Source organism: Antechinus flavipes, chromosome 3 (assembly GCF_016432865.1).
Source record: "Antechinus flavipes isolate AdamAnt ecotype Samford, QLD, Australia chromosome 3, AdamAnt_v2, whole genome shotgun sequence".
In the NCBI taxonomy this organism is placed as follows: Eukaryota; Metazoa; Chordata; class Mammalia; order Dasyuromorphia; family Dasyuridae; genus Antechinus; species Antechinus flavipes.
The window spans coordinates 360,599,492-360,625,723 of record NC_067400.1 but is presented as its reverse complement, the minus strand read 5'-3'; the positions used below and the strand labels follow the sequence as shown (position 1 = coordinate 360,625,723).

Genomic DNA, 26,232 nt, shown 5'->3' with positions numbered 1-26,232 from the left:
TACCAAGTACAATCATATTAGAAACAAAATTAATTTATTATTTGTTTTTAACATCCTTTTTAAAATTCTAAGTTCCAAATTCTCTCCCCTTTTAGTCCTTCCTTCAACTATTGAGAAGACAAGCAATAATGATATCAATTATACACATGAAATAATAGGAAACATATTTCCATATTAACCATGTTGCAAAAAAAAGCAAGAAAAAAAGTGAAAAAATTATACTTCAATCTATATTCAGAATTTATTAATTCTCTTTCGGGAGGTAGACAACTTTTTTTTTTTTTTTTTATCAAGAGTGCCTTGGAATTGTCTTGGACAGAATTGAAAAGTCTTTCACAGTTGATCACTTTTCCATAGTGCTATTACTGTGTTTTTTTGTTTTTTTTTTTTTCACTTCACTGTGCATCAGTTCATATAGACCTTGTTATGTTTTTTTCTAAAACCACTCTGTCATCATTCATCATTTTTTATAGTACAACAGTATTCCATCATATCATATGCCACAACTTGCTCAGCCAATTCTTCAATTGATAGATATCCCCTCAATTTCCAATTCTTTGCAACTATAAAAAGAACTGCTATAAATATTTTTGTACATGTAGATTCTTTTCCTTTTTCTTGAATCTCCTTTAAATTCAAACCTACTAGTGGTATTACTGGGTGAAAGAATATGCATAGTTTTATAACCCACTGGGCTCCAAATTATTCTCTAGAATAGTTGGATCAGTTCACAATTCTACCAATAATGCATTAAAGTATGTACTTTTCCACATCCCCTCCAATAGTTGCCATTTTCATTTTCTTTAATGTTACCCAATCTGATAGGTATGAAATGGTACCTCAGAGTTATTATATAATTTACATTTCTGTAATCAATAATGCTTTTAAGCATTTTTTCATGTAACAATATCTTTGATATCTTCTGAAAACACCCTTTTTCTATTTCTGGACCATTTATCAACTGAGAAATGCCTCTTATTTTTATAAATCTGACTTTGTTTCATTTATTTGAGAAATCAACCCATTATCAGAGAGTTATCAGAGATAATATTTTCCCTCACTTTGCTGCTTTCCTTCTAATCTTGGCTACCATGGCACTTCAAAACATTGACTTGCAAAAAATAATCAGCATTTGTCATTTTAGGGAAAAAAGAAGTTCTAGAAAATGAAATTCCTTATTAAGTTAGGTATACAAGACACAATAGTCAATGACTACAGTAATCTTCTAATTCTAAATTAACTCTAAATTTTGAGATAAGAACTCACTATTTGACCAAAAATTGCTAGGAAAATTGGAAAAGTATATGATAGAAACTAGACATAGACTAACACTTCATCCCCTATATCAAGACAAGGTCAAAGTGGGTTCATGATTTAGACATAAATGGTGATTCTATAAGCAAATCAGGAGAGCAAGGAATAGTTTACCTGTCAGATCTTTGGAGAAGGGAAGAATCTATGACTAAAGAAGAAGTTATAGAACATCACGAAATGCAAAATAGATAATTTTGATTAAATTAAAAAGGTTTTGCACAAAACAAACCAATGCAGCCAAAACTAGAATGGAAACAGAAAGCTGGGAAATTATTTTTTACACCTAGTGCTTCTGATAATGAATAAATGGTCAAAGGATATGAATTTTCAAATGAAGAAATTAAAGCCATTTATAGTAATATTTTTAAAATGTTCTAAATCTCTACTATTAGAGAAATACAAATTAAAACAATTCTGACATACCATCTCACACCTATCAGATTATTAAAACGATAGGAAAAGATAATAATAAATGTTGGAGGGTAGGTGGCAAAACTGGGACACTAATGCATTGCTGGTAAGAGTTGTGAAATGATCCAACAATGTTCTCCAGAATTTGGAACTATATCCAAAAGGCTAGCAAACTGCATATCCTTGGATTCAGCAGTGTCCCCACTAGGTCTGTATCTCAAAGAAATCATAAAAGAAGGAAAAGAACCCACATGTTTGTAGCTGGTCTTTTTGCAATAGCAAGGAACTGAAAACTGAGTGATTGCCCATCAGCTGGGGAGTGATTGAATAAGTTGTGATTCATATGGTTACCTATGAATGTTGGAATATTTGTGTTCTATAAGAAATGATGAATAGACTTTTTTCAGGAAAGCCTGGAAAGATTTATATGAACTGATACTAAGTGAAGTGAGCAAAACCAGGAAAACATTATAGACAATTAACAACAAGATTATGTAATGATCAATTCAGCTCTTCTCAGCAATGTAGTGATTCAAGACAATTCTAATTAGACTTGGGATGGAAAATACCATCTTCAACCAAAAGCAGAACCATGAAGTAAGAATGCAGATCAAAACATCCTATTTTCACTTTTTTTTTTTCCTTTGCTTACTTTTTCTTTCTCATAGCTTTTTCCCTTTTGTTTTGATTTTCCTTTCATAATATGATAAACATGGAAATATGTTTAAATGATTGTATATGTAGAACCTATATCAGACTGCTTGGTGTCTTAAGAAGAGAAGAGGAAAGTGGGGGAAGGAAAAAAAATTTGGAAATCAAAATCTTATAAAAATGAAGTTGAAAACTATCTTTAGGAGCCAAGATTGTAAAGTAAAGGAAGGAAACTCATCCAATCTCTCCCCCAAACCACTCTAAATTCCTTTAAATAACGACTCTAAAATTTTAGAACATCAGAAAACCCAAAAAGACAGAGTAGAACATTTTCCTTGAAGGCAACTTAGAAAGTCAGCAGAAAAGGTCTGTGACACTAGGGCGACTGTTCAGTCACCTGGCACAGGCCATATTAGCACAGCCCCAGCCTGGCCCCACAAGTAAGAAGAACAGGGTAAGGGGGTCTCTGAATCAGCACCAGTACTAGTGGCTTTTAGACAAAGACACCAAAGAGAACTTGGAAGGTCAACAGAGAAGGTCTATGAGAGCAGAGTGGGAGTCCCAGCCCCAGCAAAGCAGCACTTTGGCTTTAGCACACTAGATCTTGTAGCTACAGTGGGGGGGCAGAATCACACCTAACAGCTCCAGGGCAGAAAAGTGCTTGTGGTTAGGTCCCTAGAAGGATTTCTGAAAACAGTTGCATAAAACCCCTAAAGCCTGGGACAGTGCCCCCTCCACTCTGGAAACACAGCCCTACAAAGAGTTAAGCAGAGTAATAGGCTAGGAAAATGAGCAGACAACAGAAACAATTTCTGACCACTGAAAGTTACTATGGTGACAAGGAGGATCAAAACACACACTCAGAAAAAGGGTAACAAAATCAAAGCTCTTTTATCCAAAACCTCTAACAAAAATAAGAATTTGGTTCAGGCCATGGGAGAGTTCAAAAGGAATTTTGAAAATCAAGTAAGAGAGATGGAGGAAAAATTAGGAAAAGAATTGATTGGTGCAAAAGGAAATATAAAAAGTTATTGAGAAGAATGCCTTAAAAAAAGCAAAATTTGCCAACTGGGAAAGGAGGCACAAAAGCTCACTGAAGAAAATAATTATTTAAAAAAAATTAGAATAGAACAAATGGAAGTTAATGGCTTTATAAGAAAATAAAATAAAAAATAAATAAAATAAATAATAAAATAAAATAAAAGCAAAATCAAAAAAAAAAAAAGAAGAAGAAGAAAAGAAGAAGAAGAAAAGAAGAAGAAGAAGAAGAAGAAGAAGAAGAAGCAGAAGAAGAAGAAGAAGAAGAAAAGAAGAAGAAGAAGAAAGTGTGAACCTATCTAATTAGAAAAACAACTGATCTGGAAAATAGATGCAGGAAGGACAGTTTAAAAAGTATTGGTCTACTTAAAAGTAATGATCAAAAAAAGAGTCTGGACATCATCTTTCAAGAAAAACTGTCTTGATAGTCTAGAACCAGAAGTGAAATAGAAGTTGAAATAATTCACTGATCATCTCCTGAAAGAGATTCCAAAATGATAACTCCCAGGAATATTATAGCCAAATTCTGAACTCCCAGGTCAAGGAAAAAATATTGTAAATCACACAGAAAAAAACAATTCAAGTATATAATGGAGCCAAAATCAGGATACACAAGATTTAGCAGCTTCTACCTTAAAGGACCAGAAAGCTTGGAATGTTATAACCCAGAAAGAAATGAAGTGAGGATTATAAACAAGAATCATTTATCCAGCAAAATTGAGTATAATTCTTCAGAGGAAAAGGTGGACATTCAATAAAACGGAAAAATTTCAAGCATTTGTAATAAAAAGACCAGAACTGAATGGAAATTTGTTTTTCAAATATAGGACTCAGGAGAAACATAAGGAAGTAATGAGAAAAATGATATCATAAGGGACTTCATAAGGTTTTTCTGTTTACATTCCTACATGGGAGGATGATCCTTGTAATTAAAAAAACTTTCTCATTATTATGGCAGTTAGGAGTATACATAGACAAGAGGACAGAGGTTTGAGTTGAATATAAAGGGATAATTTTTTTTAAATGATGAAATTAAGGGATGAGAGGGGAATATAGTGGGAGAAATGGAAAGGGAGAAGTAAAATGGTATAAATTATCTGCCATTTAAAAAAACAAGCAAGAAAAAGCTTTCATAATGGAGAAGAGGGTGAGTGCCTTAAACTTACTCTATTTCTGAACTAGCTCAAAGAGGGAATAAGAATCACTAAATATAAGTATAAAAAGCTAGCTTGCCCTGAAGGAAAATAGGAGGGGAATAAGATATAGAAGGGAGAAGGTGATAAAAGAGAAAGCATATTGGGAGAAGGATTAGTCAGTAGCCTAGCACTTTCAAGGATTGACAGTGTGAAAGGAGAGAGAGAATAAATGGGGGAAACAGCAATAGTAATTGTAAAAATAATTTTGAAGTACATTTCTCTAGCCTCGTTTCTCAAACACAGACAAAATTGAGTCAAATTTACCAAAAATAAATAAATAAATAAAAGAGCCATGCCCCAACTGATTAATACCCAAAAGAAATGATTAATGCCCAAAGGTCTGTAAATTCATGCATATCCTTTGATCTAACACTACCACTATTAGGCACGAACACCAAAAGAGATTTTTTTTTTTAAAGAAAAGGACTAATGTGTACCAAAAAAAAAATATTTTTCTCTTTTCAGGGCAAAAAAAAAAAAAAAAAAAGAAATTGAGGAGCTGTCCATCAATTGGGGAATGGTTGAATAAATTGTGGTATGTGTTTGTGATGGAATATTATTGTTCTCTGGGAAACAGAGCAGGATGCTCTCAGAAAAAAAAAAGTGTTCCATGAACACAAGCAAAGTGAAATGTACTGTATACAAAGTCATAGCAATGTTCTGGGATGACCAAATATAAATGACTTTGTTATTCTCAGTAGTACAATAATCCACAAGTGCTCTGAAGGACTTAAGAAACCTATCCATTCCCAGAGAAGGAACTGATTGTGCCTGAATACAGATTGAATTATACTCTCCCTTACTTTCTTATAAAATTTAACTTTATTTTTCTTAAGGGTTTCTTTTTATTAGGTGGAAAATCTGTTTTCTTTCACAACATGACTTATGAAAATGTTTTGTATAACTTTATATGCAGTTTCTTAACAGGGGTTGGGGTGGGGATAGGGGAGAGAAACTGGAATTCAAAAATTTTAAAAACAAATGTCAAAAAATGTTTTAAATGTAACTGGGGGAAATATTAAATACATTTAAAAAACCCCAACTATCTTTACATATAATTGGAAATATAAAATATTGGGGGGGAGGGGAGAGAGAAAAGTCACATAGCCAGAATATGCAGAAACAGGAATAGAATTCAACTCTTTCTGGGTACAAAGCCAACATACAGTCTACTATATCAAGCAGTCTCTCAAAGCTTTTTATATTCCCAGAAATAATTCATTTTGTTATGTGTGGTGGTCCATGCTTATAATCCCTCCTGTAATCTATATCATTAGGAAGTCTGAGACTGGTAAATATATTGAAGTGAGTAGTTCTGAGCTGATGTAAAGCCAAACTCCACTATATTCTAGTAGGAATTCCTATAAAATACAGGGCTTCATATTATTTAACAGCAATATTTTGTGCAGTTCTAGGTCTAATAACAAAATTGCCTAAATGAGCTGTTCTATAAAAATTAATTGTCCATTAAAAAACTTTAACATTACAACAATCCAAATCAATGTAATTAGACATAGCATTCAATAAAACATTATAAATTAAATAATATGCATCACCAGAATCTAAGGCAATATTACCTTCAAAGTGGGCTTCCAAAATTAAATCTTAAATTCCCTATTCCCTGGTATCTCAACAAGTCTACCATTCTATGGTCCCATCTTTTTCTTTCTCCTAGAATGGCTAGAAGCAACCTTCTTGAACTCTGATTCTTTCTTTCAAAGCAGTTTGGGCCAGTCCAGCATATTATGTTCTTTACAAAGTGACAGAAGTACCTTTATCATATTAGCTTTGTGGCCTTTGTGTTTATAATGGTTTAGGTCAGAAAGAATAATCTGGAAATGCTTTTAAGCCATTATTCTTGTGTTTAGAAAAAAAAAAAAAAAAGAAACTACTTTTTTTTTTGGAAAGAAAAAAAGACATCAAGAAGATCAGTAGCATAGCATAAAACCATCTGGAAATCATTCAGATTGGCTACTAAAAAATAATTGGTAATTGGCATTTCTCTTCATACTGGCATCTTTTTTTAAAAGGATAGTAAAATATTTGTTTTCCCAAGCACAATGCACATAAATAATTAAACAAAAACATTACCAAATGTTTTAAAAACAATTATTTGTAACACGAGGAATTTTTTTAAAATATCATCTTATTAGTAAATTGAATTATATACTTTAATCAGAATTCCCAAACACAAACTCCACTTACTATTTTCGATTTAAAGATATCCAACAGTCCCGATAAATGAGTGTACTGATTTGGCACTTTGCGAAGATGAACCATTTCAAAATCAGTTCTCACTCCAGGACCCTGACATTCTCCCACATACATTCTTCGCCATCTGTGATGTATTTGCACGAAGAGTGGCACCTGACTAAAGAAAATTTTGAGGTGGTTAATGTGTTACAAGATTCTTTAATTATTTAGTATTTTAAGGCCCAAGACATATTGTTTTTCCTGTTCTACATAAAGATGTTTTTCGCCTTTCAATGAAAGAGATTAATTAATCAATCTAGCATTTATTAAGAGCCTATCATAAGAAAAAGCACAGTAATGATATTTCTCCTTTTACAAATCATAATGAAAACTTAAAAAAAAAAAAACCCTTACAGATGAAGATTTTTAGAAATGTTAGCTACCTACCAGCCTGTGTTTCCTAATGCAATGGAAACAGAACTCAGAAGAAGATTGCATTTGGATTCGCTGAGAACAGCATCATTATTTGCAGCTGGGGCAATTACTACAAATTCACGTAGTCCATACCTACAAGGGAAATTTGAAGAAAAATTCTATCAATAGAAAATTTCAGAACAAAGAAAGTTTTTGATTTTAACAAAATATATTTTAAAAGATCTATAGATATTTTGCTACAAAAATGTAAAAATGGGGATTAGAGACCGAATTTTTAACAGTAACTTAACATGTAAAAGATTGAATTTTCTTTGCTATTATTCACAGAAACATTCTTATTATTTGTTCATGACTTCACATTTACAAATTAGAGAAAAAGCAAAAACTGAGAAACAGACTTTTTTGAGAAACAGTCTGTCCTTGAAGATGCAGAAACGACAAAGATACGGCCAGTTATGATCAGGAAACATTGAAAAAGTTTGATGATAACAGCAGGAAAAAGAACTAAGAGATAAAGTACCTAGAGTTTCAGAAATGGTGGGGAAAAAAGTTTATTGTCCCAAGGAAAATAAATGCTGATTTATTAAAATAAAAAAAGCACAATGAACCTCTGAAAATGCTTCAATCACTAATTATTTGAAAATAAAAATTAAAACAGCTCTAAGGAGTTTATATAAGGTATAAGGTATATATAACCATTACATTAGCAAAAAAATGACAAAAACAGAAAATGACTATTTTTGGAGATATTGGAGGAACACAAGCAGAATAATGCACTGTGAATTGATCCAATCTTTCTAGAAAACAATTTGGTGCCATACCCCGCCAAAAAAAATTTAAATGTATATGCCTTTTGAGGTACAGCAATATTAGAACAAAAAATATAAAGAGATTGCACTTTTTGTTGTAATAAAGAACTAGAAAACAAAGAAATTCTCATCAAGTGGGAAATGGCTCAACATAGTACCTTTACATTATGAATGTAAAGAAATAATTAGTTGCTGGTGGAACTGTGAATGGATCCAACCATTCTGGAGAGCAATTTGGAACTATGCTCAAAAAGTTATCAAACTGTGCATGTCCTTTGATCCAGCAGTGTTTCTATTGCGCTTATATCCCAAAGAAATCTTAAAGGAGGGAAAGGGACCCATATGTGCAAAAATGTTTGTGGCAGCCCTCTTTGTAGTGGCCAGAAACTGGAAACTGAGTTTGCCCAATTGATTGCCCATCAATTGGAGAAGGGATGAATAAATTGTGGCATATGAATGCTATAGAATACTACTGTTCTAATGACCAGCAGGATGATTTTAGAAAGGCCTGGAGAGACTTACATGAATGGATGCTAAGTGAAATTACCAGAACCAAGAGATCATTATACATGGTAACAACAAGACTATAAAATGATCAATTTTGATGGAAGCGGCTCTCTTCAATATTGAGATGATTCAAACCAGTTCCACGTGTGCAGTGACGAAGAGAGACATCTATATCCAGAGAGAGGACTGTGGGAACTGAGTGTGGAACACAACATAGCACTCTCACTCTGTTATTTGCTTGCATTGTATTTTATTTCTCAATTTTTCTTTTTCTTCCTTCTTGATCTGATTTTTTTTGCACAAGATAATTGTATAAATATGTATGGATCTAACATGTATTTCAACATATTTAACAGGTATTGAACTACCTGCTATTTAGGGGAGGGGATGGAAAGAAGGAGGGGAGAAAATTGCAACAAAAGGTTATGTAAGGGTCAATGTTGGAAAAATTACCTATGCATATGCTTTGTAAATAAAAAGCAAAAAAGAAATAATTAGTATATGCCAGAAGAGGATAAAAGGGACAAATTCAGAATAAGCTGGAAGGACTTGTATGAACTAATACAAAAAGGAATGAAATGAGAACATTTCAGTGAGAATTAGAATATTTTATGAGTACAACATTGTAAAGGAAAATAATTTTGAAAGATTTAAGGACCCTGGTAAATGAAATGAAAAAGCAGAATAATGATGAATAATGATTTATCATGCTCCCTGCCTATTAATAAGAAGATGAAATAACAAGTACAGAATGAGACATATCTTCTGACGGGGCCAATATATAGATTTGTTTGCTTAACTATACTTATATACTTTTTCTTTCTTCCTTCCTTTCTTTTTTCTTTTCTTTTTTTTTTTTTTTAAAGACAGAGCTTATCATTTTGCAGGAGAAAACAAAGTTAATGGAGGTTGAAGAAGAGTGTTACTGCTGAAAGGGAAAAAAGATCAAAAGAACATCAAGAAATGTTGAAAAATGCTCAAAAAAGATAAGAAATAAGTTCGGACACAAACAAGCAAGTAGTATTGACTATCGTGTTAAATATAATACTTTAAAAGATACTTTAAAAAACAAACTATATGTAACAGAAAAAGGTTCATATGCAACTTCTCATTGTTTATATGTAAATAGTCACATTTGCTGATATTTTGCCAAGTTCTTAAATAAAAACAAAAATTATAAAATTCAATTTTGGGGGGAAATAAAATCAATCTAAAATAAAACTAATATTATTTTACGGTATCAAAATATTAAACAATTATTCTCCACTGTACAACTACTGACTTTATAATACTCTAAGGTGGTGATAAAAATAAGCTTGTAAAATGACCTTCTTTCTCCCAATGCTTTCTTTTTTATTTCCTTTTATTTCCTTAACCAAACCCATAATCAAGCTAAAGTTTAACGTTCACATGAAATTCAATTTTTCAAAAAATTGAGTAATGCTGTAAAATTTTACATTCGAGTGTTCTATGTTTACAATTTTTCAACGAGTTCTTGATAACATGAAAATATATTTTACAAAATGTATTATGTAGAAAACTACTTTTCATATATCATAGATTTTAGAAAAGCATTTTCTGATAGGTATCTATAACTCAATTTGCTTGACTTTCACATTGTAAAAACATGTTGTTATGCCTCATAAAATATGTGTACAAAAAATTTTAGTTCTTTAGTAATCTTTAATAGTCTTGACATTGTTAAGTTTTTTAAATCTCCACATATCATAGTAGTGTGAGATAAATATAATGGGATATTCCATTGCATATTTATTTATAAGCCAGCATTTAAAAGCTGGTATCCATTAAATTGAGGTTTTAAAAATATTTTTAAGTGAAATATTAAATGCTTATTATAAGTACAAAACAGGCTTAGTACAGTGTTCTGGGGTATACTAAAGAGACACCAAAAGAAAGACAATGATTCTCTGGAACTTAGAATTAAGAAAACACCATATATACAATCTTTTTTACTCTTTAGAGAACCCCTCATTCAAGCCTCATTAAAACTAATGATTTAATCTAAACCCAATTCTAAAATACTTAAGTTATCTGGTTTTCTAATGTAAAAAAATAAAGCATAAGACCCTTAAAAGTGAGGAAAGAGCACACTGAAAGAGGTATATTATAATTGCTTTCCAAAATACCTGCCTGACAGAAAAAAGAGGCCAAAATAACTTTTACAAAGTAAACCACAAGAACTAAAACAATAAAATTGCAGTAATTTCAAGTTATCTAGAATAGGCTCAAACAAACCTACAAAATAAGAAGGCATCAGTATATTTAGAGCCTATGTCTCAAACTCTTGGCTGAATTTAGTAGAACCAGATTAAAATGTTAGCAGGAAAATATTTAACAAAATAAATACAATACAGTATAGATAATTTTACTTTGTGGTTTTCTATATCAATATGGACCCACAGGGCCTTCTACTGGAGTTTGATACTCCTATATTATAACATAGTATAACAATTGATGTTCCTAATAACTGAATAATAAAGAAAGTCTTTTGCAGATATCTTCATAGTCTAGAGATTCACAAAAGAAAAAAATGCAGCTTTTGCCATTTTCTTGCTTCCCTCATTCAGGAAGGGTTTTGTCCTTTCCCCCTCCCATTCCATGCTTGTTCTTTTTTCCTCCTTTTGTTGTACAGCCATAAATATGAAAATTTGTGTAAATGCTTCAGTTCCATATATATGTTTATTTCTCTTATGATAAACTTGGTGACACTGTGATTGCTTGTTGATGCTGCCAAATAATACCCCTTTTCCCCAATCAATAAACTCCAATGGTTCTCAATTACCTCTAGGTCAGTTTTGCAATGCAAGTCTTTCCTCCCTTTCCAATTTTATACTGCTTTGCTCTTTGATGCAGCTATACTGACTTACTTGCTCAATCAATAAACACAAGACTATCTGTTTTGCAGTGGCTATTCTCTATATCTGTAATTCTCTCCTTTATTTCTGCCTCCTAAATTCTCTGAATACAAGATTCTGTACCATTCCCACCCCCTCTTATTGCTGTTACCCTCCCCTCTCAAATTCTCCTTTGGGATTACTTTCCATTTAAATTATAAATACTTTGTATTTACATAGTTATTAGCATATAGTCTCTCCCATTAGAATATGAACTCCTGGAGAGAAGGAAGGGTGTTTTTGTGTGTTGTATTCTCAGAGCTTAGTATAATTCCTAGCACACAGTAATCAATAAATAAATGCTTAATCAATATGTTCACATTGAATCATTTTCAAAAAGCTTCTTTCACATTCATACCAAATAAAGACTGTCAAATATTCTGTTAGTCATCTCTGAAATATAATCATAATTATGTATCACTCTGAATCATATACTTCAAAATACTAAAAAGTCAATTGAACAAAATATACACATACCATCTTACCAGACAATGAGCTCTAGGAGGAAAGTCATTGTTCATGCATAGCAAATCCTGCATAGATTGTGGAATAGCATCTGTGAGAACACATAATTTTTAAAAGTCAGTATCTTTTCATTGCAAGGGGAAAACCTATTAAACATTAGAGAAAGTGCATTATATATGGAATTTTTCATCTGTTTAAAATTATATCATTTTAAAATATTGTGAGAAAACTCAAACTCCTCAAAAGTAAGGCTATTCATTTTTTTCTTTGTACTCCTAGAGTCTGGCACATAATAGGTATTTAACTGCTGAATGTCAGACAAAACTATGTGACACAAAAAAGGCATATTATCCTTAAATCTATATACTTCAGTCCATTGTTTTTCAAACTTTTGTTTTCCTGGGTTATATATAACAATACCATATTAGAAATTTAAAATGATAATTTATTAAAATATTCATTCAATTATTTTAAAATAGCAAAAATAAACCCATTACGTGTTAACATAACATTCAAAAATGAAAAATGAAGTTATAAAAAGTTTGAAACTATATGAAAAAATGAAAAACAACTATTTTCCAAAACAAATGTAGCATTGTTTTATGTATTTTTGCAAATCTGTTTAAGGTATGATTTAGTAGAAGACAGCTAGATTCCTATAAATGCTTCTGTATTCAATCTGTTGCAATGGAAAAAGAAAATCTAGCCTCACATAAATATATAGCTGGAAAAGGGAGGAATATTTTAATTAACAAACAATGCTTTGGTATTACTATAAAAATAGTTTTGACCTCAAAGATCACTTGAAAGAGTCTCAGGGCTCTATAGGGGTCAATGAATCACCCTTGAGAAATATTGCTCTAGCTTACTGGCCCTCCCTGCCTAAATCTCACCAAGCAATGGTTCAGTGTCATTTCTCCGAGAATACTACTCTGTTGAACTTTGGTTCTCTGAAAATTAAAAATTCTGCTTCAAGATTCATTCACACTGTGAAGTTTTTCCAAATTATGTTTTTTCTGAGTCTGGTCATTTAAATACTAATAAACAATTGTCTATCTTTCCCATTCTCTCTACTCATCCCTTTTGTTATTTAGTTCAGTTTTGCTCTTCAAGTTCAAAGATGATACTATTGGTCATTAGGACCATAACCATATTATTTAAAAAAAAAAAAAAGACCACTGTATCATCAGTAGTTTTTTCCTTGGTTCAAAAAGATAACAACAAACTTAAAATTTTTTTTTTAATGAGTATCTATTCCATCTATTTTGTAAACCTGCAGCCAGAATACATTGCCGAACATTTGAAATCTGGCAAATGAACAGCAGCTCCTTTGAACTGGAGAGATTTGGTTTCTCAAACTGTTTGGATAAAGGAATTTAGAAAATACTGGCTCATAACACTACATGTACCTGGGAGTTACTGATTTGCTTGCAACCCCCAACAAAAATTGCCTCTAGAACTGGCAACTGGGGATATATTACTGAGGCTGTAAAGCAAGTTCGTGTAAATACCATTTTACAAATATTCTCTCTGTCCTCATGTTTTGTGCTATTCTACTGTCATAAACATGTCTGCTATCAAATAATCTTCTTGTACTCATTACCTCGGTCAGAAAACACTTTCTTAAAGCAGTACATTATGCCCAACACACTTCCTTGTAATGTCTTCTATCAAAAAGAGTTCTGAAAATTATATCTCATTCTATAAAGTATTTCTGCATTCATACAAAAAAATAGATAGCCTCACTTCCCTGCAATCTGGACAAAGAAGTCCCACTAACATTCTTTGATTTCCAACCAATTACCTATTTTTCTTTGCCTATAGCTCTCAGCTGATACTTATCTCTCAATATAATTTACTGTGTAGTCATGCCTTTTAAAAAAATATTGTTGGTTTGATTTCAATAGATACACATACTATATATATATATATATACACACACACACACATACACATATACATACATACATATACATAGATATGTAGGAATATACAGGTATATATCTACAGATACAGATATATGTATACATTCATAAACATACACACATATACATATAATCTATCCAAGGATTATTCATTCTAGGTTACAAATCTGAGAAGCCAATAATCATCTGTATATTTCTTCTTAAATGAAATCAAGCCATTCTCCAATTGATAAATGGTCAAAGGATATGAACAGATAATTCTCAGACAAAGAAATTGAAACTATTTCTAGCCATATGAAAAGATGCTCCAAGTCATTATTAATCAGAAAAATGCAAATTAAGACAAATCTAAGATACTTTTACATACCTGTCAGACTGGCTAGAATGACAGGGAAAGATAATGCGGAATGTTGGAGGGAATGTGGGAAAACAGGGACACTGATACATTGTTGGTGGAATTGTGAACACATCCAGCCATTCTGGAGAGCAATTTGGAACTATGTTCAAAAAATTATCAAACTGTGCATACCCTTTGATCCAGCAATGTTTCTACTGGGCTTATGCCCCAAAGAGATTTTAAAGAAGGGAAAGGGACCTGTATGTACAAGAATGTTTATAGCAGCCCTCTTTGTAGTGGCCAGAAACTGGAAACTGAGTAGATGCCCATTAGTTGGAGAATGGCTGAATAAATTGTGGTATATGAATATTGTGGAATTTTATTGTTTGGTAAGAAATGACCAACAGGATGATTTCAGAAAGTCCTGGAGAGACTTACACGAACTGATGCTGAGTGAAATGAGCAGGGCCAGGAGATCATTATATACTTCAACAACAATACTATATGATGATCAATTTTGATGGGCATGGCCATCTTCAGCAATGAGATGAATCAAATCAGTTCTAATGGAGCAATAATGAACTGAACCAGCTATACCCAGCGAAAGAACTCTGGGAGATGACTAAGAACCATTATATTGAATTCCCAATCCCTCTATTTTTGCCTGCCTGCATTTTTTGATTTCCTTCACAGGCTAATTGTACAATATTTCAGAGTCCGATTCTTTTTGTACAGCAAAATAATGATTTGGACATGTATACTTATTTTGTATTTAATTTATACTTTAATATATTTAACATGTATTGGTCATCCTGCCATCTAGGGAAGGGGGGAGGAGGAAGGAGGGGAAAAATTGGAACAAAAAAAAAATAATAATTCTTCTTAAACTACACCTTCAACATTTAGCAAATGTTTTTGATGCTGCTGAGATAAGAAACATGTTAACATATGGAGAATCAGGGAAGAAGGCAATAGGCAGGTATAAGGTCACAAGATTATATAATTCATTTCAATACAAAAATAGGAGGGAAATGTCCAAACCCTATAATTAGTTTTCCCAATTTTGAATCAAGATCATTGATAATTACAAGATCCTTATATTTTTAATAAGCTGCTTATCCAAATTATAAGGAAATATAACTACCTAGTTCTCTGGGAACTCAAAAGAAAACTTCTCATTTAAAGATTTTATTATGAAAAGCATAGATTTCTAAAATGGCAAAGTTATTAAAAACTTCTAAGAAATGATTTCATTAAAAATACTTCAAAAGTTTTTAATGAAATAATTTAAGTTTTTTTCCCATAATTTCCTTAAATGGGAAGGATAAAAATATATATAGTAAAACATATCTACCTTCTAATACTTCTTCTTTTCCTTCTTTATCACTGGATTCTTGCACAAGAAAATGATGAGTGATAGAAAACTTGAAGTCAGCAAAGGAAATTTCATCTGATTTTTCTTCCCATATTCCACTAGTAAATATGCCCTGCATTTAAAAATAAAATTATTCAAACTTTTTCATAATTATTTTCATTTTGTATATATTAGTTATTGAATTTTCCCCCTGCTCCCACCCCAAAAATATAGAGCTTCAAACTATAAGCATAATTAAATTTGAAGTGAAGCGAAAAAAATTCTAATTTAAAATAAAAATAAAGAATGACTGTATATACAAAAAAAATAAATAAAAATAAGACCTTTTGTTCCATATTCATCAATTTAGTTTTTAGCTTTTAAAATTGTTGTTCAAATAACTTTTTTTTTATATCAGATTCATTTTTAAATATATCTCCCCTTCCCACTGAGCCACTCTCATAACAAAGAATATTTTTTTTAATTAAAAAAAAAAAAGTTTGGCAAAATCTTTATACATATGAATAGAGGCTGGAAATACATGCAGTATTCCATATTCACCATTCTCCACTTCTGCAAAGAGGGAAGGTATATTTCTCAAGTATTTTCCAGGTTTAAGCTTCTTAGACATTAGAATGATAGTATCAGTTTCAGATTGGCTTTGTTATTGTTAATTTTGTTTCCATTCACACTATTGTACTAAAATAATGGTTTTACAAAAATTTGATTTACATTAGTTTTCAAATATATGTATGTCATAAAAAAACAAGTTCAATTTCTAAGTAAAATTTTTCATATCAAGAGAAGTCCTCACCACTTTACAATACATATTAAAAGGTTATATACAAATAGCAGAACCTCTATCAGAATGATTACATCTATAATCTACTTACATACTTTTTTTAAACCTTACCAGCTACACACTGCTTTCAGTTCATTCTATATTCCAAAATGGAACTAAAAGCATTTTCCAAATCTAATTCTGTGCTTCAGGCCTCCGTGCTTTAATAGAAGCCTCATACCATTCCTAAAACCTATTCTCTCTCCTCATTATACCTATTAAAATTCTCTTTCTTTCAGGTTCAGTTAAATACCATTCATCCATGAAGTCTTTTTTGAGTTTCCAAACTGAAAATGATCTCTACCTCCTCAAATTTCTCTACTTTGGCAAATCTTTCCTTTTTTCTAATCACATTTATTTTTTGTGTACATAGTGTATTCCCCATTCTATTCTCAACTTTCTGTTTAATTATAAGTTTCTATTTTGTAAGACTGACACATTTCCATCTTTTTCATTTTTGTATTCCCAGAGCTGAATAAAATGCACGATATATATGAGGCTTAATGTTTCCTGAATTGAAGAATCGAACACAAAGAAATAATATTAAAACTAGTTTTACTTATATATTACATATCATTACCTAAAGTTAAATAAAGAAAATAAATATTCATTGTCACAGAAAATTCTCAATGCAGTTCTCAAAATTCCTATTCCCAGATGACATTGTATTACTTGCACTGAGCTCCCCAAAACTATAAATGACTACTTTGTAAAATTTCACAGCAATTTAAAAAAGATGCATCTTAGTGATCCAAGTGACTTACAGCTTAGTGACTATAGCTGTAGCCCAAGGAAATTGTTTTTAAGCAAAAGACAGACCTATTGGTATAAAAATTACAGAAATTCATAGCAACTTTATAATAGCAAAAATCTGGAATGATTGGAGAATGGCAGAATGATGATGTAGCATCTTGGTCATCTAACCCCTTTTTTCTACTTACAAAACCAACTCAATTTCTTCACCTCTCAACTACCTGGTCTTCCTGACTCAAGTCTCTTACCTCTCCAATCCTGCCTAAGTCCTGCTTGTCAAAGTGATTTTCCTTAAGTATATAACCGTGTCACTACTACTCTCAGTAAACTCCAGAGGCTTCGTATTGCACTTAGGATAAAATTTTTGTGGCTTCACAACCTGGCCTCTCCTATCTTTTCAGCCTCATTATGTTACTCCCCTTTTCATGCCTTGCAATCTAGCCAAATTAGCATTCTCTTTGGTCTTCTCATCATATTCCATCTACTATCTTCCTGCCTTTGCCCTGGACAAGCCACATGATTGAAATGTACTATCTTCAGATCCTTTTCTAACAAAATTATTCTCTTTCTTCAAAACACAGATTAAGCAGTATCTCCTACAAGAGTCTTTCCTGATCTTTTCCCTCAAATACCAGTATCCTCTCTTCCAAACTGCCTTTTATTTAACTGCTTTATATTTATTCTGTAAGTAATTATTTATGCACTGTCTTCATTAGAATATAAAAGTAGAGATTCTTTCATTCTATTTGTATTCCCTGTGCCTAATACATAGTGGGTGATTAATAAATATTTCCTGTGGGAAAACTGGGACACTAATGTGGAGTTGTGAAATGATCCAACCATTCTGGAGAGCAATTTGGAACTAAGTCCAAAAGGCTATAAAACAGTGCATACCCTTTGATCCAGCAGTGCCATTATTAGGTCTGTATCCCAAGAAAATCATAAAGAAGGGAAAAGGACCCACATGTGCAAAAAATGCTTGTAGCAGCTCTTTTTGTGGTGGCAAAGAACTGGAAAATGAGTAGATGCCCATCAATTGGGGAATGGCTGAACAAGTTGTGGTACATGAAGGCAATGGAATATTATTGTTCTGTAAAAAATGAACAAGCTGATTTTAGAAAGACCTGCAAAGATTTACATGAACTGATGCTGAGTGTAACAAACAGAATCAGGAACACATTGTACATAGTTAACAGTAAGAATGTGCTATGATCATCTATGAAAGACTTGGTTCTTCTCAGTGGTTCAGTGATCCAAGGTAGTCCCAATAAACTTTGGATAGAAAACACCATCTGCATGCCGAAAAAGCTCTATGGAGATTGAATGTAAATCAACACATGCTATGTTCACTTTTCTTTTTAATACTTTTTTACCTCTCCTGTGATTTTTCCCTTTTAGTCTGATTTTTATCTCCCAACAAGATTCATAAGAAATGTGTCTTGACTACACACCTTTGAGATTAGCTAAGATGACAGGAAAAGATAATGTCGAATATTGGAGGGGATGTGGGAAAACTGGGACACTGATACATTGTTGGTGGAATTGTGAACAAATCCAACCATTCTGGAAAGCAATTTGGAACTATGCTCAAAAAAGTTATCAAACTGTGCATCCAGCAATATTACTACTGGGCTTATATCCCAAAGAGATATTAAAGAAAGGAAAGGGACCCGTATGTGCAAAAATGTTTGTGGCAGCCCTGTTTGTAGTGGCTAGAAACTGGAAATTGAATGGATGCCCATCAATTGGAGAATGGTTAAATAAAGTGTGGTATATGAATGTTACAGGATATTATTGTTCTGTAAGAAACAATCAGCAGGATGATTTCAGAAAGGCCTGGAGAGACTTACATGAACTGTGCTGAGTGAAATGAGCAGAACCAGATCATTATACACGGCAACAACAATACTATATGAGGATATATTCTGATGGATGTGGCTCTCTTCAACAATGAGATGATCCAAATCAGTTCCAATTGTTCAGTAATGAAGAGAACCAGCTACACCCAGCGAAAGATCACTGGGAAATGAGTTTGTATCACAACATAGCATTTCCACTCTTTCTGTTATTGTCTGCTTGCATTTTTGTTTTCTTCTCAGATTATTTTTACCTTCTTTCTAAATCCAATTTTTCTTGTGCAGCAAGATAACTGTATAAATATGTATACATATATTGCATTTAAAATATACTTTAACATGTATTGGAATATCTGCCATCTAGGAGAGAGAGTGGGGGGAAGAAGGGGAAAAGTTTGAACAGAAGTTTTTGCAAGGGTCAGTGTTGAAAAATTACCCATGCATAAGTTTTATAAATAAAAAGCTATAAAAAGAAAAAAAGATGGCAAATTGTTAAGGACCATGCCTAGGTGAAGGGGCAGGTCAGTTCTCTGAGAGCCTTTACAACTGTGAATTATAACATCTGAAGGAGTTGCAAAGTAGCCTTTGCTAACACAGTTCACAATTGCTTGTAGACTGGGAATGAAATAAATTGGAGGCAAGAGGGAAGAGGAAAGAGGTCAGACAATGCAACTGCCTCTCAGTCTTCTTATACAATCATCGTCATCATCCGCTCACAAGAGGAGATCCATTCTATTGGTCTGAGTTAGAACTCCAGCAGCCACTGTCAGGTAGCTCCCGTATCACAACACATGGAGCCTGATCATGGGGCATAGGAAGCACAAGAATTACAAGAAGCAGCAGCAGCAGGGTCCAAGAGCTGTTTGTGTGAAGGATCCTCTCAGAGTTCCTTCGGTAACCAGCAGGGAAGGAAAGGAAGAAGAGCCCTTGTAAGACTTTTTAGTCGGGCTAATTAAATGGACCAACACTTCAAAGGGCCGAGCCAGAAGACTGATGAGAGATTTAAAATGCCTGTTCTTCTCCATTTGAAAGTTTGCCTCCATGACATCTCACAAGATCAGCACTTGCTATAACACCTATCACAACAGCAAATAATACAAATGGCAAGTGAAAGATATATAGGCAGTTTGTTTTGTTTTGTTTTTGCTGAGGTAACTGGGATTAAGTGACTTACCCATGGTCACACAGCTAGGAAGTGTTAAGTGCCTGAGATCACATTTGAACTCAGGTCCTCCTGACTTCAGGGCTGGTGCTCTATCTACTGCACCACCTAGTTGCCCCACAGACAACGTATTAACAAGAGCAAAGATAAACTCTCAAGAGCTTTTTTCTCCCTCAATTTTTATCCACTTCATATAGACATACAGAAATATAAAATCCCCTGAAAACCAGACAGACACAACATAGATAATACATACAAAATAAGTATCAAACAATTTGCAGGAATTAACAGCTGAGAGAGAATCAGGAAGGCCTCTTGAAAGAAGGAGCATTTGATGGTCTTCACAGACTGAGATTTTTGTAAGAAGATGTCAAGACTGAAAGAATACAGAGATTCAAATAACAGAATAGTTCATATTTTATCTTAAAGACAATAAGAACACTGAAACCTACTGAGTAAGTGAGTAAATTATGACTAGAAGCACACTTTAGGAATATTATTGTGAGAATCTTTAAATTGAGCACCGATTAAGCTCAAGCAAGATTAAGAGCAGGAGCTTCTCTCTAAGGACAATCCTGTTATCTCTGGCTAACAGTTCTCCCTTCCTGCAAATATTTCCAAAGCCCTGTGAGATTTTGTTTAGTTTGTTTTTACCATTTTCACTACCTACCATGAATTATACTTCCCTAGGTCCATATGGTATTTTATCCTCACCACTCCCCAGGTTCCTTGAAGGCAGGGACTATTTCATAGTACTACTTCTTGCACACATATATGTCAGATCTTTGAATTAAAGCAAATGTTTCCACAAACCCCTTGAGTAAATAAGCACAGGCCGCCAATATGGAGGAAAGATTTTTCAAGAAAAGCCATAAAGAACTGTAATTCAACTTAAACCCAATAAACTATGAACAATGAAGAAATAAAGTGATGTTTTTCTGCTTAAAGTATTCACTGATTATAGAAGGTTTTTAAATGAGAAGTCCCAGTGACAAAAGTAAACAGTGAAAGGACTTTAGAAATAATAGTACTCCATGTTCAAATTTTTTATAAGAGGAAGGAGTATTTTGTAACAGAATGGAAGAAATGCAAAAAGAAATCCAGAAGCAAAAGGATGAAGAGCAGAATAAATACAGGGTGTGTGTGTGTGTGTGTGTGTGTGTGTGTGCGTGTAAATAATGCTTCTTAATTGGATGAATGTGACACAGAATAAAAGAAAAAACTCTACAACCTTGAGGCTTAATAGATATGAAACTCTTTGGGGGTAAATTCCTTAAACTGACTTTTTTTGTTTAGGATAGAAACAATAAAATTCAATCTGAGATATATTTAAGCTTCCTTAAATTCTTTCAGCTGCCAAGATTTTTTTTTTATTATAGCTTTTTATTTACAAGTTATATGCATGGGTAATTTTACAGCATTGACAATTGCCAAACCTTTTGTTCCAATTTTTCCCCTCCTTCCCCCCATCCCCTTTCCCAGATGGCAGGTTGACCAATACATGTTAAATATGTTAAAGTATAAATTAAATATAATATAAGTATACATGTCCAAACAATTATTTTGCTGTACAGAAAGAATTGGACTTTGAAATAGTATACTATTAGCCTGTGAAGGAAATCAAAAAGGAAGGTGGACAAAAAATAGAGGGATTGGGAATTCTATGTAATGGTTCGTAGTCATCTCCCAGAGTTCTTTTGCTGGGTGTAGCTGGTTCAGTTCATTACTGCTCTATTGGAACTGATTTGGTTCATCTCATTACTGGAGATGGCCACATCCATCAGACTTGATCATCATATAGTATTGTTATTGAAGTATATAATGATCTCCTGGTCCTGCTCATTTCCCTCAGTATCAGTTCATGTGAGTCTCTCCAGGCCTTTCTGAAATCATTCTGCTAGTCATTTCTTACTGAACAATAATATTCCATAACATTCATATACCACAATTTATTCAGCCATTCTCCAATTGATGGATGCCTACTCAGTTTCCAGTTCCTGGCCACTACAAAGAGGGCTGCTACAAACATTCTTGCACATACAGGTCTCTTTCTCTTCTTTAAGATTTCTTTGGGATATAAGCCCAGTAGTAACATTACTGGCAGCTGCCAAGATTTTAATAACACTCATGTGCAGATGACACCCAAAGGGGTGTATGTGTGTATAAATAAAATCTCCAATCTTCTGATCACTAACTGGCCACTAAATTGGATGTTGCACAGACATCTCATACTCATGTCCAAAACAATCCTTCTTCTGAACTTCCCTATTTCGTCAAACTTCCAGAGAAGCATCCTTGACTCCTTGCTCTCTCGTTTCCTACAAATCCAATTAGTTGCCAAGTCATGTTATTTCTAACTCCTCTGTCCCCAACAACTCCAACAACTTTCCTATTCTTTCTACTCATTGTAGGTCAGGCTCTTCTTATCTCTCCCATGGAACACTGTTCAGTTTTTTCCAATTGTTCATGATTATATATTGGGTGTTCTTGGCAAAGACACTGGAGTAGTTTGCTATTTCCTTCAATGGCAAAAAAAGGTTAAGTGATTTACTAGGGTCAAAGAATGTCTAAGGCTGGATTTGAACTTATGTTCCTAACTCTAGACCAAGCATTTTATCTATTGAACCATCTAGCTGCCTCCGTGGAACACAGCAAACTTCCTAAGTGGTCCCCTTGCTTTATTGCACTTCTAACCCATCCTATACATAGCTGCCAAAGTGATTTTCCTAAAGTATATGTTTAACCATGTCACACCATTATTTGACAAATATCAATTGTTCCCTATTGCTGCTAAAATAAAATTAAAATCAGCTATTTGGCATTTGAAACTCATCACAACCTAGCTCTAACTTAAGCTTGCTATGCTATGACATGATTCATCTTTATGTAGTATTTAGTTGTCAAACGGGCCTTCTTGCTATTCCTTACATACAACACCCCATCCCCATTCTACACACACATGTGGACTCTTTCTTCTTTCATTTCTTGTTGAAATCCAGGTAAACTATACTTACAATATTCCTCTGATCTACTAATCAGTTAACTATGAAAAAAAAAAAAAAAAAAGAATTATGATGAGTCTGTTTTGATCTGTTCAATAGTCCAGAATAGAAAAATGTGACAAAGGAAACCAATTTTGTGACTACAAACTATTTTCAAGGATTTAAAACTAGCAGGAGGTCCTTTGTAGTTCTTGTCACATATTTTATATATAAAAATGTTCTGGGAAAAAATGTGACAGCACCCCACACTTCAAGAAACAATGAGAATATATAAAAATTATCAGGTAGAAGATTCCTGTTATTTATCCCCAAATCCCAGATACATCATGTTGATTGAGGACTGCCAGTTGAATATTAAAGGAGGTAATTATGTATACTCTTGAAGACTAATCAAGAACTATGCTATTTTCCTACAACAGATGCTAAAAATACGGCAGGGCTCATGAGTCTTTACCTCCTATACTCATATATTTCATTGTTAACTCATACTAACTGTACCTACTGCAGGGTTAAAGTTATACTAAGGCTTCTGGGATACCCTGTTTATTTTGGGGTTTTTGCTTTCCTTTTTCCCAATTTTATTTTTAAGGAAATAAACATTTCCATAACATAGTACAATAAAAAAGATGATTGTATATGAAACTACAAACATGAAACTACTAGTACACATAATTTGCTATTCCATTCAAGTAAAAAACAAAATTATCATGTAAATAAATGTCTTCCCCTCCCTTCCCTCCCAGATGGTTCCTATTAGGCACAAATGCTTGTGTGTGTATGTGTGCCTACATATGGACAAACATACAAACATATATGTATAAAATTATTCCATACATACTTCTACTTATCAGTTCTTTTTCTGGATGTAGATCAGTCTTTCTTCATATATCCTTATTTTTAGAATGTATTCTAAATCCTATATTCTTAGAATGTTAAAACAAGAAAGAACTTCATCCAGTCTAACATATTCATTTTATATGTACTAAAATCCTCATTTCACTAAATGGAGAGTATTTGAAAAGGTAAGTGGAAAGAGCACTTACTCGTAGTGAGAAAACTTGACTTTGAAGCCTACTTCTGGACACATACTATGATCATTAGTGAAAACATTTTGCTTCTCTAAATTTTATTTTTCCTCAACTGTAAAATGAGAAAAATTCTTAAGACTTTTGAGAGGTGGAACTAATTTATCAGAGCTTTTTCTCAAACTCCTCCAAACTACCTTTAAATAATGACTCTAAATAAATTTTTGAGCATCAGAATCCACTAAAAGATAGCATTCCAGCTGAGGACAACTTAGAATATCAGCAAGAAAGGTCTGTTGGACTTGGAGGGGAAAGCAGCACAGCCCCAGAAAACCAGGAACAAATGTTGGAACCTCTCAATCCAGTGGCAGCATTGGTGGTTTCCAGACCTCTCAGCTCATACACACCAAAAACAACTTGAAAGGTTGGCAGGAAAGGCTTCTCTCATTAGGATGAAAGGACCTTGGAAAAACAGCAACCAGGAGCCACTGAATTGGCAGCAACAACGATGGTGGCAGCGTCTAAGGATCTCAGCCCACAGATAGTAAAGGGGTCGAAGGGCTGGTCAAAAGGAGGTCAATATATTAGCACTGAGGCAGGACTTGTTGCTTTGTCCATACTCAGATCTAGGACATAGTCGTGACTCACAGTTTCAAAGTAAGGAAGAGATTAACACATTATAACTTACAGCCAGAGTGAATAGGGACTCTCTTCACAATTCTAAGATGGAAAAAAAGAACTTGTGGTTTCTCACAGACCAGAGCATAGGCCAAGAGAGTAATAAATACAATTTTCCTTGAATCATATTGTTTGATAGAATTGAAAACTTATCCATCCCTAAAAGGATCTCTGAAAACAGCTGCACAAAATTTCTGAAGATTGGGACATTGCACCCTCTGTTCTGGAAACAGAATCCTTCCTTCTTTAACAAAGAGTTAAAAGTTGAGAAAACAAACAAACAATAGAAAAAGATTCTGACCAAAGAAAGTTACTATGGTGACAAGGAAGGAAAATACACACTCAAAATATAACAAAGTCAAAATTCCTACATCCAAAGCTTCCAAGAAAATCAGGAATTGGTCTCAGATCATAGAAGGGCTCAAAGGAGCTATTTTGAAAAATCAAGTAAGAGAGGGGGAGGAAAAATTGGGAAGAAAAATGAGAGTGATCCAAAAGGAAGTGCAAAATGCTAATAAGGAAAAGAATGCCTTTAAAAGATTGGCCAAATGGAAAAGGAGGTACAAAAGTTCAGAGGAAAATAATTCCTTAAAAATGAAAAACTATGAGCAAATGGAAGCTAATGACTTTATGACAAATTAAGAAACAATTATTGAAAAACCAAAAAGGGTGCAGAGCCAAGATGGCGGAAAGTAGACAGGAAGTTCCTGGCTTCCAGATCAAACCTCTGAATGGATTTTGGAGCAACAGAACCCACAAATATTTGAAGGGTTATACATTTCCAGAAAAGATATCTTGGAAGGACTTCAGAAAAGGTCTGTCTCAATCAGGGAAGGGGGGACATAACCCAGCTCAGGTACAGCACAAGGAGGCACAAGTTGGAGAAGTCCTTAGCAAAATACTAGTAGCACTGGCTACTCTCCTGGTTCAGAAACCAGTGGATAAGCAGACTACCTGTGAGACCTTCAACAAACTATAGAATCAAGTAGTGAGCTCCTGAACCCCAGCATAACAAATAAGACTTGAAGCCAGCAATGCTAGCCCCAGGACAGTGTAAAACCCCTAAAGTACCGTAGAGGAAACTTGGAACAATCTCCCCTTTGCCCTAAGAGCAGACCTCAACCCTTTAAAAATGAGCAAAAAAAAAAAAAAGAAAAAAGATCTCTGACTATGGATAGGTATTTTGGAGACAAGAAAAGAACAGACTTCAAACTCTGGGGGCACTGTTTCCAGATGAAGCCTCAAAGGATGATATGAATTGGTCTCCAACTCAAAAGGCTCTCTTGGAAGAATTCAAAAAGGATTAAAAAGGAAAATTAGAAGAAAAATGGAGAAAGGAAATGAAAGCTTGTAAAAGGAAACACA

At 33.4% G+C, this 26,232-nt stretch overlaps 1 protein-coding gene across 2 annotated transcripts in view; it reads right to left on the bottom strand.

The window, feature by feature from the left end:
- Window positions 1-26,232, bottom strand: part of RAB3GAP1 (RAB3 GTPase activating protein catalytic subunit 1) — a 96,065-nt gene that overhangs the window by 51,504 nt on the left and 18,329 nt on the right. For both annotated transcript variants that reach the window (XM_051985784.1, XM_051985786.1), the window contains exons 4-7: window positions 15,551-15,683; window positions 11,947-12,025; window positions 7,251-7,370; window positions 6,816-6,981 (exon numbers count right to left, since the gene is read on the bottom strand). In XM_051985784.1, coding sequence (XP_051841744.1) covers window positions 6,816-6,981; window positions 7,251-7,370; window positions 11,947-12,025; window positions 15,551-15,683 — 498 coding nt within the window. The remainder of the gene's footprint in view (window positions 1-6,815; window positions 6,982-7,250; window positions 7,371-11,946; window positions 12,026-15,550; window positions 15,684-26,232) is intronic.